This window comes from Sinocyclocheilus anshuiensis, unplaced genomic scaffold, assembly GCF_001515605.1.
Source record: "Sinocyclocheilus anshuiensis isolate Anshui unplaced genomic scaffold, SAMN03320099.WGS_v1.1 scaffold742, whole genome shotgun sequence".
Classification (NCBI taxonomy): Eukaryota; Metazoa; Chordata; class Actinopteri; order Cypriniformes; family Cyprinidae; genus Sinocyclocheilus; species Sinocyclocheilus anshuiensis.
In genome coordinates this window covers 354,917-370,214 of record NW_015544169.1, presented here as the reverse complement: position 1 = coordinate 370,214, position 15,298 = coordinate 354,917, and the positions used below count along the sequence as shown (strand labels likewise).

The 15,298-nt window shown below is 36.1% G+C and overlaps 1 protein-coding gene and 1 pseudogene across 1 annotated transcript; both read right to left on the bottom strand.

The window, feature by feature from the left end:
* Positions 1 to 109: 109 nt before the first annotated feature.
* Positions 110 to 8,613, bottom strand: kcnk5b (potassium channel, subfamily K, member 5b). The gene is made up of 5 exons (XM_016496123.1): positions 8,359 to 8,613; positions 5,929 to 6,040; positions 4,854 to 5,020; positions 4,597 to 4,765; positions 110 to 2,275 (listed from the first exon to the last, which is right to left on the bottom strand). The coding sequence occupies exons 1-5, from the start codon at positions 8,542 to 8,544 to the stop codon at positions 1,557 to 1,559; spliced, it is 1,353 nt and encodes a 450-aa protein (XP_016351609.1). The 5' UTR covers positions 8,545 to 8,613; the 3' UTR covers positions 110 to 1,556.
* A 3,658-nt stretch (positions 8,614 to 12,271) lies between these two features.
* LOC107695973 (fos-related antigen 2-like) lies at positions 12,272 to 14,768 on the bottom strand (annotated as a pseudogene).
* Positions 14,769 to 15,298: the final 530 nt, after the last annotated feature.

Genomic DNA, 15,298 nt, shown 5'->3' with positions numbered 1-15,298 from the left:
GAAGGACTTAACTAAACTAAAAAGAACTTGGTTGTTCAGTCATGTTTAATTTCATCACTTCTGCCAACAGACCGGATGTGGTTTGGCAAGAGCAGATAGAGACGTTCTATGAAAAAAATACTTTTTTATTACCAAAAGTGGCATACACGAAACCTTGTACAAAAATATATATACAAATGACAATTAAAGAGTCAAACAAAGGCAAAATTCTCCAGCAAAACCCATATCAATCAGGTGGTAAGATCAAGTTACATCCCATAACACATCTTCCACTAATCTATTTTCTGGAAGCCTGAGTAGGTGCTTCCTCAACAGGCCGATTCTTAAAACGTTTCCCAAGAGCAAGTTGAACCTAAGAACAGCCACAGAACCACTACAGCATTCAAGACACAAGATACACTCAGAATTCAATCTACCATTTTACTCCTTGGCTCCTTTGGCAACCTACAACATTTGACAAAATGTTCAGTACAACGAAACTCTGTGTGGGATACTGTATGCTACAGTACAGTGCACTCTGCATCTTAACCATGAAATAAACTGGCAACACTATCAAAGTTTCAACAACTTTTTCTAAATAGTTATTTGATCAAACTGCAAAAATGTACTCATTTTTTTACACCAAACTGGATAAAATAACCATTTTTCATCTCATAAATTATAAGTTGATGAAACTCACTGATTTATGGATACAATGAGGTCATGTGACAACAATGCAGTATTATTTTCATACTGTTTCACATTCTCTTTTCAACGGTGATGTATGTAATCTTTTATGTTAAAATACCTTGTATTCCAGCTATATATGGGTATACACAAATATAAACACACAATCTCAGCTTAATATTACATTGATTCCCTCTGACAAAGTGTAAAACACTATGATGATATCAAAACATTGCCCAACCAATAGCGTGAGTTTGGGGTGGGACAGTCTGGTTGTCTGACCAATCCAGGGGTAGTGTTTGGGAAACCTGTTTGAAAACTGTCATTATTATCCCAACTCCTTTGCTAGTGGCGTAGCAAAGAGCTTAGGATATATTTAACAAGGAGGACTACTTTAAAAATAGTGCTTTATTCAGTCTGTACTGCAGGGTTAGCAATACGCTAGTATTCCATTCCTAACATATACCAAGATTTCTCCTAGCAGTCATTTTGGTAACATAAATCCAGAGAAAGAATGAAAAACCCATGGTTAAAACCACAGTACCACACCCAAACTTTCCAACGTCTGTGACGGAAATCGGATTCATTTCCTCTGCCAACCCTCACATCCTTATCTTGGTCACAGACTGGCTGCACAAGACCCTGTGTGTTACCTGACTCCTTTTCAATACTGTGGAAACCAACGAACACTTCTGCAGCTTGATTTAGGTAGAGGAAGCACCTGTCTGCGTGTCATAGCAACATTCATTGGTTTTGAAATGTCTTCTTAGTTCCTCATATGCTCCTCACAGTATCAGCTCAGCCAAAGTGACATTCACATCTGAAAATTCATGATTTAAAGCAGAGCAGAGGACATTTTTGGTTTTTGACCTTTTAGATCAGACTCTTCATCAACCAATGCTTTTTCTCTTCTCTAATAAATGGTCTTCTGATATTTTAGACACTGAGAATCTTGATCCTCTATTACTGGTGGTAACGGTAGGGCTTTGAACAGGGCTGTGAAAGATTGAAGGGTCTGATTTCTGGGAGTCCCATCCACAACGTCTAGGCTTCTCTTCGCTCTTCGTTTCCTTTCTAACATTTTTAGTGTCTCTTTGGTGCTCTTTCAGTAAAGTCTGTTCCTCTTGGTTGTTGTTGAGGCCATCCGTCGGCTCTCCAGACGTGACCATGCACATGTTTGCGCTGACGCTGAAGCGGCGTTTTAGACGAGGAGAGTGATCGAGTGGGATGACCAGGCCGTGCAGCAGGTCACTACAGCTCTTGGACCGTGCCAGTTCCTCCTCCTGCTTCTTCTTCCTCCTCTCGTCTGCTCCGATGGCTCGGATAACATCGCTGTAGTCCTCGACCTTCTCAGACATGAACTCAAAGATGTCGATGATGCCAGAGCGAGGTGACGGCTTAAAGGCTTTTTTGACTTCTTTTTTTTTCGGTACGTCATCGATGGGCAGCCTGTGGCGTCTCAGCCTCCTTTTCTTCAGAACTTTGTGAGCCTCGACCACCATATGCACATTCCAGCTGAAGAACAGTGACAACCAGGCAAGACCCAGGCAGATCCATAACTGCACGAAGAATCTGTAGAGAGTTGGGTAATCTATATCTGGGTTCACACCTACATGGAGAAACAAAGTGAACTTCCTTTATTCAACGTAACAAGTCAATTGTTTCATTTACCTATCTAGAGTTATTTTTACACAACATAGAAGCTGTTTTTAAGCAGCATATGTTTATACAGAATCACAATCACAGGAAACAATGCATCATGTTGATGCATCATAAGTTGGTTCACGTGTACAGTGAACAGAATGAAGATGCACGCCAAGAGATGAACCTAAGATATTCGCAACATCTCAGATTAACAGTGGAGCAAGCAACATTTTGACCCCACTGGGTTTAAAGAGTAGGTTTTTTAACTTTATATTACCAAAGACCACCAAATTTGATGACTACTCACTGTTTATGGAAAATAGTAAGCAGGGTTATTATAGTTAACTAAGACCATAAAAAAATTGTTACTTTAAATTAACTGAAAATAAATAAAATTAACTGAAATAAAATAAAATTCAGATTCAGATTTCAGCAACATTCTGTCATTTTCATTTAGTTTAAATCAATATACCAGAATAACTAAAACTAAATGATATTTCATTTAACTGAAATAAAATTAATATAAACTATATAAAAAAAAAAACGAATGAAAATGACATAACCACACAACAAAATAACTAAAACTTGAACTAAAATTAACATGAAAATAAAAAATTATTCAAAATATTACCAAAAACTATAACATTACCTCAATGATACTAATAATAACACTGATAGTAAGCAACATGTTTGCCCATTAAATTATTAGCTTTTATTTGACATTGTACTGAAAACAAAACAAACAAAAAAACATTTTCAAAATATTATCTGGAAAGTATTTTGAAAACATTTATTTGTTTTAAATGTATATATTTACTTTATTTATTAAGTTAACAGTGTATCTTTTTCAAACCAATATCAAAATATTAGAGAAGCATTTTCAAAATAATTCAAATGTATTTTCATACCACTTTTAATTAAAAATTTTGTTCCAAAGCAGCTTTATAGAAACTACTGCCATACTATTAGTGAGGAAGCAAAAGGCAGTGGTGATGAAAACATTGGTTTTCATGCCTTGCTGTTGAATGTATAAAATACATTTAGAAGCCAATCTGCCACAATGACAGGTTGTGCAATGTGTCACTTTATGACGTAATGGTGTGGCTAAACCCCACCTCCGCAGAAGAAGATCAACGCCTGCTTCTACATCACTGCCTGTTTAGCCCCGCCCACCGATTCATGCATGTAGTGTAAAAAACGAGAGAGGCAAACGCAGGTCTACGCAAAAAACAAACTATAAAGATGGCTCTGAAGACAACAAGACACTGTGTGGTGTTGCGTCAGTAAGAACTTGGTCCTTTGTTCACTTCACTTTTACAGCGGATTAGTTTACAAACAAAGCACAATTCGACGCAGGACTTTCAGAAAGATTGAAAGTAAAAGACAATGCTGTGCTGACTATATTGGATCCGACAGTAATGTCGTAACACACAAGTGTGAGTAACTGTTTTTATTACGTGATCACTATTGCTTTGTCTGTTATTACAGATCGTTTGATATGAACTGGGTATTTATGTGTTTAGGCAGTCAAACATATACAACTGTTACCCAATCATAGCAGTGGGTGTTTACTTCAGAGTCTACAATCTGCCACGCCTATTCAAACAGAGCGTTCCGATGAGAGGGGGTCAAAACAGGACAGAAAATAGCCTATTACTTCTAAATGATGATGTTTTTTGATGTTCAAATTTTTATAACATTATAGGTGGACCTCAGAGAACAGTACAAAATAAAAAACAAACGCAGTTCAAGACCCCTATAAAGGGGTCATATGATGCGATTTTTTACTTCTGAGTCTACAATCCGCCACACCTATTCAAACAGAGCGTTCCGATGAGAGGGGGTCAAAACAGGACAGAAAATAGCCTATTACTTCTAAATGATGATGTTTTTTGATGTTCAAATTTTTATAACATTATAGGTGGACCTCAGAGAACAGTACAAAATAAAAAACAAACGCAGTTCAAGACCCCTATAAAGGGGTCATATGATGCGATTTCAATTTTTCCTTTTCAGACCGATGAGCTTTGTAAAAATCGACGCGTTTCAGAAAGGCGGGGCATAGAGGAGCAACAATAATGTACAGTATGTGGAAAATAATGTGTTTTTTTAACCTTAAACCGCATAAACACATTTCATTACACCAAATACACAAAATAATGTTCTTTTTAGCAACATCATATGACCCCTTTAATTTGTCATTTTCCACAAGCACAGTTTGTGGGCTCCTCACTCACATTTTTTTTCAGCAAAAATGTAAAAATCTATTTGCAATTGTATAGTTACCTGCTACATAGTCACCAAAACCAACAGTCGTCAAGGTGGTGAAAGAGAAGTACAGGCCTTCTAAGTAAGTCCAGTTCTCAAAGCCCATGAATACAAAGGCTGGGAAGATCAAGTGAACCAGGAAACCCCATAAAAGGAATACAATTGTGCAGATGAACTGTACTTTTTTCTGTAGTGAAAGAGAAAACATGAATAGGGGTGTTAATAATATTGTTTTTCTCTTTAAAAAGTGAAGGCTTTGTTAATGATGTTCTTACCACAGTGAGGCCTCTGTGGAGGAGCACCTGACTCAGGCGCTTTGCCCTGCCACCAAAGAATGTACCCAGCTCACTTATCCAGGTGAGGAAAAGAGGAATGCCACAGAGCCCATACAGGATACAGAATAAACGGCCTCCATTTGTCTTCGGCGCAACATTGCCATAACCTGTAATCATTGAGTAGACAAGTCTGTGTAAAACATTTTTATTCGGTCTAAAGCCAGATCATTGGGTACGGAAGCCTTTTGTTCTCCACAAGAAAAGAAAATAAAAACTGTAGATAAAAAAAGTTGCAATTACCTTTAATTTTTATTCTGTTGTAGAAACAAAACCAGAATTTGCAGATGAAATTCAGAGGAAAAAAGTAAGAATTACAAGACATAAACTCATAAAATTGCGAGATATAAATTCACTATCATAAGGATAAAAACGTCTGAATTGTCTTGCGATTAAAATTTAATTTCTTGCAATTATGAGGGGTTTTTTTCCTTCTCAGAATTGCAAGTAAAAAGGTCTGAACTGATTAATGATAATAATAATTTTGATAATAACCTTTCTTTTTTATTCTATGGTGGAAACGTGCTTCCATAAAAGACCCCTACAGGTCTGGGTATTTCTAAATCCAAGTGACATTCAATTCAGTCTTCTACTGATAATAATGCTATGACATTAAAACATTAAAGATTTGCTCTTTTTACTCTGTGAATCGTTATTTATGAGAATTAATTGTCCTCTAACACTGTCACAAATTAATAAACAATGTTTGTTCATGGTTGAATCAACATCATGATGCAAGGTTGAATCACTGTTTATAGTTTCGATTTTGCAATTATTGCATTGTTGTGGTTTCAAGATCTAATTTTTCATACAAATCATGTTAAAATGTTCATATTGATTTCTAAATATTTTGTGAACCTTTTGTTATTATAACAACTACTGACATTATTTCAACCACATTTCAACTTTGAAGGTTAGTCATGTGCCAGCTGGGTTTTGTATAATAAAAAAATATAAACTTGAAATATTTCGAACTTACAACAGGCCTACAAAAAGTCAGTCAGTACAGTGTGTCTACCTATGGTAGTGATGACTGTGGCAGCAAAAATAACAGCGTTCTCCCAACTCCAGTTGTTGAATTGGTTTTCTCCTGTTACAGTCACACCTCTTCCAGCCGCCGCAGCCACAACCTAATGTTGAAACGTAAAACAGAATGTTAACTATGTTATTTAACAATAAATACAAATTAGCATATTTCAACATAGCATGAAACGAGAAGAGAAATAAACAATGTTTGTAAACAAAACAAAGATGATGAAAGATGATTTCTATGCCTCTCAAATTACATCTTTGCGAAAAATCACATTAGTACAGAAATCTGTTTCCATAAAAAAAAGATAACGGTGACTTTATTGTTATTGTGACTTTATATCGGACAAATGAAGACTTTACATGTCACAACTGTTATTTTTTTCTCAAAATTGTAATAGATTTCATGATTGTGTCTTCATTTCATCTCATCTCATGATTACCCATTTTATTTTTTACTGAGGCGGAAACAGGCTTCCATACATGAGTCAAAACAACAGGAAAAGAGGAAGAGTGTTTAGTGTTTGTAGAGATATCAGAAAAATACATTTTTGTCTTCATGTACATAAGTTATAGTCAGCATGGCTGTAGTCAGCCTATCTCTGTGACTGTAAACATGGCTATTTAAATGCCTAAATTAGCGACTATGCAAACAAACACACCCAACCTAAATTGACTGAGTGTAGGACGTCCCACAGATTCAATCTCCATCTGACTCCACTCGACAACTTTACCACTGAAACAACTTTCAATGTACTTTCCATATCTCTTTGAATAACAGAAACACACATCTTATCACTATCTTCCAGCTTGGTCATGTAAATATCAGTATTTAGCCTACACCACCACAATAATGGTGTTGTCTGAAAACCTGAGAAACAGGTTCTCTTTGCCACATCATGTTACATCATGCCCAGTAAACATAAGTATAATGGCTTTTACAGTTTAGGTTTTTTTGTTTGTTTTAGAAAAAAGTAGCTTTTTTCAAGTTTTAATATAGCAAAATTTAAAAATCAGCTAATTCAGTATGAAACAATGCAACATGTTTCAAATCAGCCTTAGAGATTCTGGTTGACAAATGTTGCAGTACTTATAAAGTACAGTTTTCATGTTAGTAAACCATATTTAGTGTCAAAGAAAACATGCAGAATACCAATACGAACTGAAAAAAAAACATTTCCATAATAACAATCATTACAAGTGTTAGTTTTAAAAGTTGTTATTAGTCAAGATTTGACACAATATATGGCATAATGTCAGTATCAATACAGTAAATGACATTCCAAGAGTTGTAAAACAAGTGCGTGCACTAATGAACAGAGCAATACCATTACTGTATACTGCACCGTATATCCTGCATACTTACTGATGTCGTTCATAAAATTTTCAGCATGACTGAATTAATACTATAGTTGATGTTTTCAGATGGGGTGAGTTAGTCATTTGCAATATCATGTTCTCTGGTGACAAATTACAAAAGCTCACACACCTTCGTGTGTGTATAGTAAACATCTGTGGTTACCATATGAGATAAGATGTCAATACGGAGTTATCCTGTTTCAACTTTTATACATATAAACCAGATAAATGTGTATAAGAACTGGTTTGTTGATTAACCATTAAGTTGAGCTGGATTAAATTGGTGTCAAATGAATCAGAATCTGTTCAGAATCAGAATGAGATGATGTATGAAACTGTAAACTGTAGCCTATATATGTATTATAAGGCATTTACATTAAATGCATGCTATGTGTGGATAAAACTTACTAGGTGGAGTTAAACTTTTTTTCTTTCTTTGTGATTTTGTCTTGTATTTAAGTCAGATGAAGAAAAAAAAAGAGTCCTAAAATGAGATCTAGAAGTTTTGAAGGTAACCAATTTTGAAAATAGTACCAAAGCGAAAACAATTGCTTTGTTTTCATATTCGATGCATAAAGCACGTGCGCGCTCTCTCTCTCGTGGTACTAGTTAGTTGAGTTCTATAATGTATGACTGGCAAAAGCACATTCCTAAGAATGGCTTCGCCACTTTTATTGCCCACGGGGGAAGAGCCCACAAACTTGGAACAATCGCGCCTCAGTCTTTTTTTTAAGGATCCCCAACCCCCTTCACCTCCAGAGATTTGACACGTTTAGGTTTCGCTTTGTTTTATAGGAAGGTTCTCTATGCGAAAATGCGTGAAAGTGTTACTAAATAAGGCAAAAGTGTTTAAATTATGTAAATTCAGCCGAACACATCTTAGTAGTCGCTTTTGTGTGAGAAGCACTCCTATTATATTGGCAACAACAATAACCGATACTTAAAACACTTGGAAAATACTTCAGAACTTTTTCCAAGAGTTCTGGAAATGTTTAGGCTACTTAAAATCAACAAACTGTTTTTCTAAACACCCCTTGAGGAATCAAATTATACAGCCTACCTCAATTATCTGGTCCAAATCATCCTTATTTAAGCAGGGATATTTCATTAATAACTCGGCAGTGCGGTTTTTATAATCGTCCAGAGCTGCATTTAAATGCGGCTCCTCGAAGATCTGAAATATCGCGGCTCCGATGGACAGGTAGAAAATGATGACTGAGGTAAGAATTGGTCCTTTATCTGCCATAATACTGAAGTAGATCCTTCTCTGTGCTCAGTTACATCAAAGTAATAACCACTCCTGAAGTCGCCTAAGTTTTTGGTGATGTGTTACTTAAACGTAATGATGCGGGTGAGGAGGAAGTGGAATTCGGAGCCACGCCTGGCTCCAGGTGTGAACGCGAGGAGTGTCCGCCTTGTCTGGCTCTAAACTGTGTGGTTTTGCTGGAGGCTGCGATTTTTGTGACTTGTGATTTTTGATAGATTTTAAGATTTATTGTAGTTTTGAGGAAAGACACATTCAGTGAAACAACAAACTTACAAGCATTAGAAGAAGGGCAAAGAGATAATTTCACAGAACTTATAGCCACTCTTCTTAGTCATTTTTGTATTTACTTTTAAGGTGTTTTAAATGAATGTATGAAGTCAGTTCCCCACAAGTTCACACAGGTGTCTTTGTTGCAGAGTACACACTGTGTAAAAAAATAAATAAAAAAAATTCCAAATAGGGTGTTTTTTCAGGAATGCCATAGAAGAACCATTTTAGGTTTCCCAAAGAACCGTCCAGGGAGCGTTTCTTAAAAGAATATTTTTCTATAACATTATAAAGTTCTAAAAAACCTTTATCCAGTATGAGTAACCTTTTTTCCTTCATATATAACCATCCATGGTGCTGCATTCGACACTATAGACCGTGACATACTCTTAGGCCGACTACAAAATTACACTGGTATTCAGGGACAGGCATTACAGTGGTTTAGATCGTACTTAGAACAACGTTACCATTTTGTCTACTTAAATGGTGAAAAATCCGCGTTAACATCAGTAAATTATGGGGTGCCGCAAGGATCTGTGCTAGGCCCTCTGTTATTTTCAATATACATGCTGCCACTTGGCAACATTATTAGAAAACATGGAATTAGTTTCCACTGCTATGCGGATGATACTCAGTTATATATTTCATCATGACCAGATGAAATTTCTAAACTATCCAAGTTGGCAAATTCAGACAAGATTGAGGTATTACTTATTGGACCAAAAACCTGCACACAGAATCTCTGCTGGAGATTAAAAACAGTCTTCTTCCACCTCAGAAACATTGCTAAGCTACGGAACATGTTATCTGTTTCTGACGCAGAAAAACTAGTTGATGCATTCATGACCTCTCGACTAGATTACTGTAATGCACTACTAGCTGGTTGCCCTGCATCGTCAATAAACAAGCTACAGTTTGTCCAAAATGCAACTGCTAGAGTTCTTACCAGGTCAAAAAAATATGATCATATTACCCACACCTATTAATATTGATTTCAAAATATTGCTACTGACCTATAAGGCACTAAATGGTTTAGCCCCTGTATATTTAACCGATCTTCGTATGCCCTATAATCCATCACGCTCTTTAAGGTCACAAAACTCTGGACTTTTAGTACCTAGGATATCTAAGTCCACTAAAGGAGGGAGAGCATTTTCTCATCTGGATCCCAAACTCTGGAGCCTTCCTGATAATGTCCGGGGCTCAAACACACTCTCTCTGTTTAAATCTAGATGAAAGACACAACTCTTCAGACAATTTTTTTGTTTGAAACGTTATGAACAACAGCTATGCTAATTCTTTTCCATTTGTCTTTCTGTTCCTACCCCGGGATGCCCATCTCGAGGTATCTTGTGATTACACCAGCTCCAGTGTGGATCCAGCCTCATAGAAAGACTTCAGATGACCCAACACCTGTGAAGAGATGATGCTGACCCCTGCGAGGACCCCAGATGACGCCAACTTGAATCGACATGCACAGCTGCCAAATTTTCTCTATATTGTAATCATTATGATCACATTTGTAATCGCTTTAATGAGCTTCTGTTTAGCTAACTGTATGATTCTATTACCCTGAACTGTTCATTTGTTAAATGAACATTACTTGGACACAATCACTTCTGATAACAGATCACTCTAAATTGTAATGTGGACACATGCATTTTCTGTAAAGCTGCTTTGAAACAATGTGTATTGTGAAAAGCGTTATACAAATACATTTGAATTTAATTGAATGGCAAAAAAATAACCTTTATTTTTATTTTGACACATGAATGTATATATGAATGTAACGTTTTGTTTTGTTATCTAATGAAATGCCATACATTTCTAATCAAGGGTCCAATTACTTTGGAATCGGTGTATTTAGCTTTCTATCTTTTTCTCTTTTGTCCTGATCCCTTTGTTGATCTTCTTATTTTCTGTTACATTGCAACTAAATCTGAAATGATCTTAAAAATCAAAAGATAATCAATATAACAATGAAATAATGTAATAGTGTTTACAAGACAAGTTTACAAGACATATTTCATACTGAAGTTCTCTTCTTTTTTACTGAGTATACTATATATAGTAATAGATATCCATCTTACTGGTTGAGCAACATACAAGATCTGTTTTTAAAAGGAAATGCGAGTCAAGGTTTCTTCTCTGTGTGAACGCCGGACACTTAACACCATTCTTCCTATTTCATACCTGAAGAAAGCTATTAAAAGTTTAGGGGATTTTTTTCATAATATCCTGTGACCTTTAAATAGAAAATGCAAAGGCCTCTGTGAATTGAAAGTCAGATTCCCAAATCCCAAACAGGAACTCATGCCCACAGCGGAGTGGAAATCCTCCTCCTTTGTAACGGGATGGGGAAGGGGGGCTCTTCGTGCATGTCTGGGCATTGCCTGTGCAGATGTCAAAATATCCTCCATTTATTACATGCTATGTGGCATGCTGTATCTTGTTGCATGCAACTCTTACTGCTTAAAAGGATAGTTCACCCAAAAATGGAAATTGTGTCATCATTTACTCATCCTCATGTTTTCTAAACCCCTCATAAAATGAGATATTTTCAGTGAATATCAGTGTATTGATTTGATTGTTTTTTTGCCTATACATTAAGTATACAACAATATAGTATGTCCACTGTATGGACAAAAAATCTTCAAAATATTTTCATTGGAGTCCTGAAGAAAAAAGAAGAACTGCAGGTTTGGAATGACATAAAGGGTGAGTAAATAATAACTGAATTTTCATTCTGGATAAACGAATGCTTTTACTTGTCCTCAAGTATCAATGAAAACAAATAAATAAATAATGAAAAAGTTAATTGCATTCATATTTTTATGTAAAATACATTGTAATATTTTCTCAGAATATATTGAGCAAGAATGCGTTTGTATACTCATGAAGTTACATATAGTCTGAACATGTTAGCAGTTTTGCTTCATTCAAAACAGAGATTTGCTGAGATATGAAACAGAGACATGCAGAGATGTATGTGTCTGTGATAAACGTAGAAAAATTGTTTTCGTTTATTTAATTGTTAAACAAGTCTAAACACGTTTTAATTCTTTACTGAACATTTCATTTTTATTAAAATATTTTAAACAATATTGATTTGGTTTTCAATTTTCAAACCATTCTAAATGATGCTTCCAAATGATTACAGATTATTAACTTTAAAGCCAGCTAGATAACTCAGTACAATTTACAATCATTTTCAATATGTTTCTTGTTGTCGAGCCCTTTTTGTTTATTTGTTAAACATATAATGTCAGTGCATTTAGAGTTAGACATCTCACAATAAAAAAATACCAGTCATTTACAGCCATTGTTAAAAAAAAATATCATTGCTATTTCAAAGACAGTTATAATAGACATGGTCACTACATGGAAACAAGGAAAAAAGAGCACCAGAAGTGATTTCACTCTCATCTGCAATGGGTTTCTTAACACAGGAAAAGTTGGATGTTGAACACAGAGTGTCTCTTTAGTAGTGGTAATGAGGTATTTACAAAGATATTAAATAAAAAGCGCTGGTGCGTCATCGTCTTCATTGAATTTAGTGTAATTCAGAGCATTTCTCCGTCTGTTGGAGTGCCAAATGTCCCGACCCACTTACGTCATCCAGAGGTTCCTGTTTTATTGTGATGGAATGGATATTTTGGATGGTAGGGGCTCTCCTGACAAAAAAGTGTCCAGGGAATGAGGTTTGTCCTGTGCCAGTGTGCAGATGGACGCATGGGATGCCAGTAGCATTTTCAGCTGCTCTTTCTCCAGTTGCAGGCAGCTCACCTGCCTCTGCAGCATGACCTGCTCCATGTGCAAGCGCTCAGTCTCCTGAAAACAAATTCACAGCTGGATCCCATTAGCATGTGCTGCTGGTTATTACGTAACAGAACCAGATTCCCTGAAGCAGAGTGTACTGCATTCTTAAAAATAAAGGGTGCAAATTAGGTTTTCATATAACATAGAAGATCCATTTTAGGTTCCCTAAAGAATCTTTAAGTGAACAGCTTTCTTAGTGTAAAGAGCATTTTAATATTCTTAAGAATTTCTTTCCACTATAAAGAACCTTTTGTGCATTGGAAAGTTTCAATGGATCTTAAAGGAACAGTTCATTCAAAAATGGGTGCTGCTGTCAGAATGAGAGTCCAAACAGCTGATAAAAACATCACAATAATCCACATGACTCCGGTTCATTAATTAACATATAGTGAAAAGCTGCGTGTTTGTATGAAACAAATCCATCAAAATTCACCAATATGTTTTGTACTGTTTTCACTTGTAAACACTTGATCTGTGCATATTTCTCTCCTGATTCAGACGAGATATTATAGAGGAGTTTTAGCCAGAAGCAACAATTTGTAGTAAAAAAAAAAATGATGGATTTGTTTTTTAACTTCACAGGACATTAATGTGTCCTGTGGATTACTTGTGGATTACTGTGATGTTTTTATCAGCTGCTTGGACTCTCATTCTGACGGCACCCATTCACTGCAGAGGGACCCAGCAAGTGATGTAATGCTACATTTCTCCAAATCTGTTCCCATGAAGAAACAAACTCATCTACATCTTGGATGGCCTGGAGATGAGTAAATTTGGGTGAACTATTCCTTTAAAGGTTCTTCACTGGAAATGCCAATAAACAACCTCTGTTTTTGAGAGTGAGACTGTCCATTCTTGTTTTCTTGTTTCGATTTCCTAATTGAAACTATGAAAATATTAATTTATTTGTTGTTAATACCTGGGTGATTCAGTCAATCATATATAATTCTTAAATTACAAAAGTCTAAAACTGGACAAACAAGATGTATCAGAAAGGTGCACCACCCTGAACACAGTATGAAAATAAAAATGGCAGTATACAGCCCTATTATTCACCTCCTGAAGAAGGTCAATAAGTTCTCGTCTGCGGTTGCGGCATTTGGCAGCAGCCATTTTGTTACGCTCTCTTCTCCGTCTTATCTTCTCCTCTTCATCTGGAGTGAGCTAATAATGAAGCAATATAACAGAGTATTATTTTAAAAACTAGAATCACATATTTATGTCCGTCTTTACTTTATTGATCTGTTGTTACCTTTTAAAGATTAATGCAGTTATAGAGAGAGGAGACTGGGGCTAGTTGTCACACTGGAAAGTTGCCATAGTACAAGCTGAACACAAATGTGTGTTTTAGATTCTGCTTAAATTAGGATATTTTGGTGTGAATTCAATATATCAACATCATCATATTTTGCTATAGCCTTATAACACTCATTCAGGCAGATGCCATCTATATAATCGTTAAAAGTTGAACAGGACGAGCATTTTTGGGAAAACTGCAATCGTTTATTATTTATTAATGACAATATCTGTTGACCAAAACATTTATATTTTAAATTTTTTGCTATTTTATGTGTTTATTGTATGCATAAGTCTATACAGAAATAATAATGTGTTGTATTTGAAGTCTTTTTACCTGTATATTTCTTTTGAAGCTTTCTCTCTGGTTTGCTGTAGGTTCACTGGTCTGGTCCAGACTCTCACTGGGCATCACTGGCTCAATTATCCAGCGCAGCTCTTGTCTCGATGGGACTGCATTGACAGTGGCGATAAAAGGACTTTTGTATATCTGCATTTCGACCTGGCTAAAAAGAGAAGAGGGGGGAAAAAAGATGCGGTAAATGAAATTAGATCAAATTGAAAATACTGCGTTTGTACGTAGGTTTATGTGCTTATATAAAATGGTTAAAACATGCGAATTCATTGACCTAAACCATAATTACTCACCTGATGGAATCGGAGATATCGCCTCTAGAGATGCAGTTGCGTTCATTCCAAATATCTCCAAATTAAATGGCATTTCGCCATGGATTTATCCTGGTTGAGGTGTAGGCTATTAGTCCCGATGTTGAAATTCCAGTTCCACCCATGCACCTCTCAATCAGTGCAGCAACAGGCATTCACTGGCCTAGTATTGTAATCATTTGAATGACGAATGTCTCCTAAAAAGGGCAGTTGCGTCAGAGCGCAAGCGTTTCATGGACGTGGAATTACCTGCTGTGAGTGAGTTACATGTGTTTCCACGCACTAGCAGCACTCATCCATCAGGATAGACACATACACAGCCTAAATAAATACACATGCTCTATCAGTGTCTTATATACTGTTATTAAAATTTCATACATTTTCATCTGATTCAAGAGGGTCTGGCTGCAGCCTTGCAGTTGCACTCTCAGACATGCACTCTCAGTCATCTGCGCTTCCTCTGCAAGTGACGTCACTTGCAATCGACACCTGCAGTCTTCGGTACCTGCGCCATTTGTGGTGTTACTGATTTTATAACTAAAATTAATGACATAATTAAATGTGGTGTTTTTATTAGCAAAACAGGTAGTGTGAAACATTGTAAAACACCACATTTGATATTTTGTCCTGCTTCTACCCTGTTTCTCAGTACAGATTATTACATTTGAGTGACCTATAATATAAT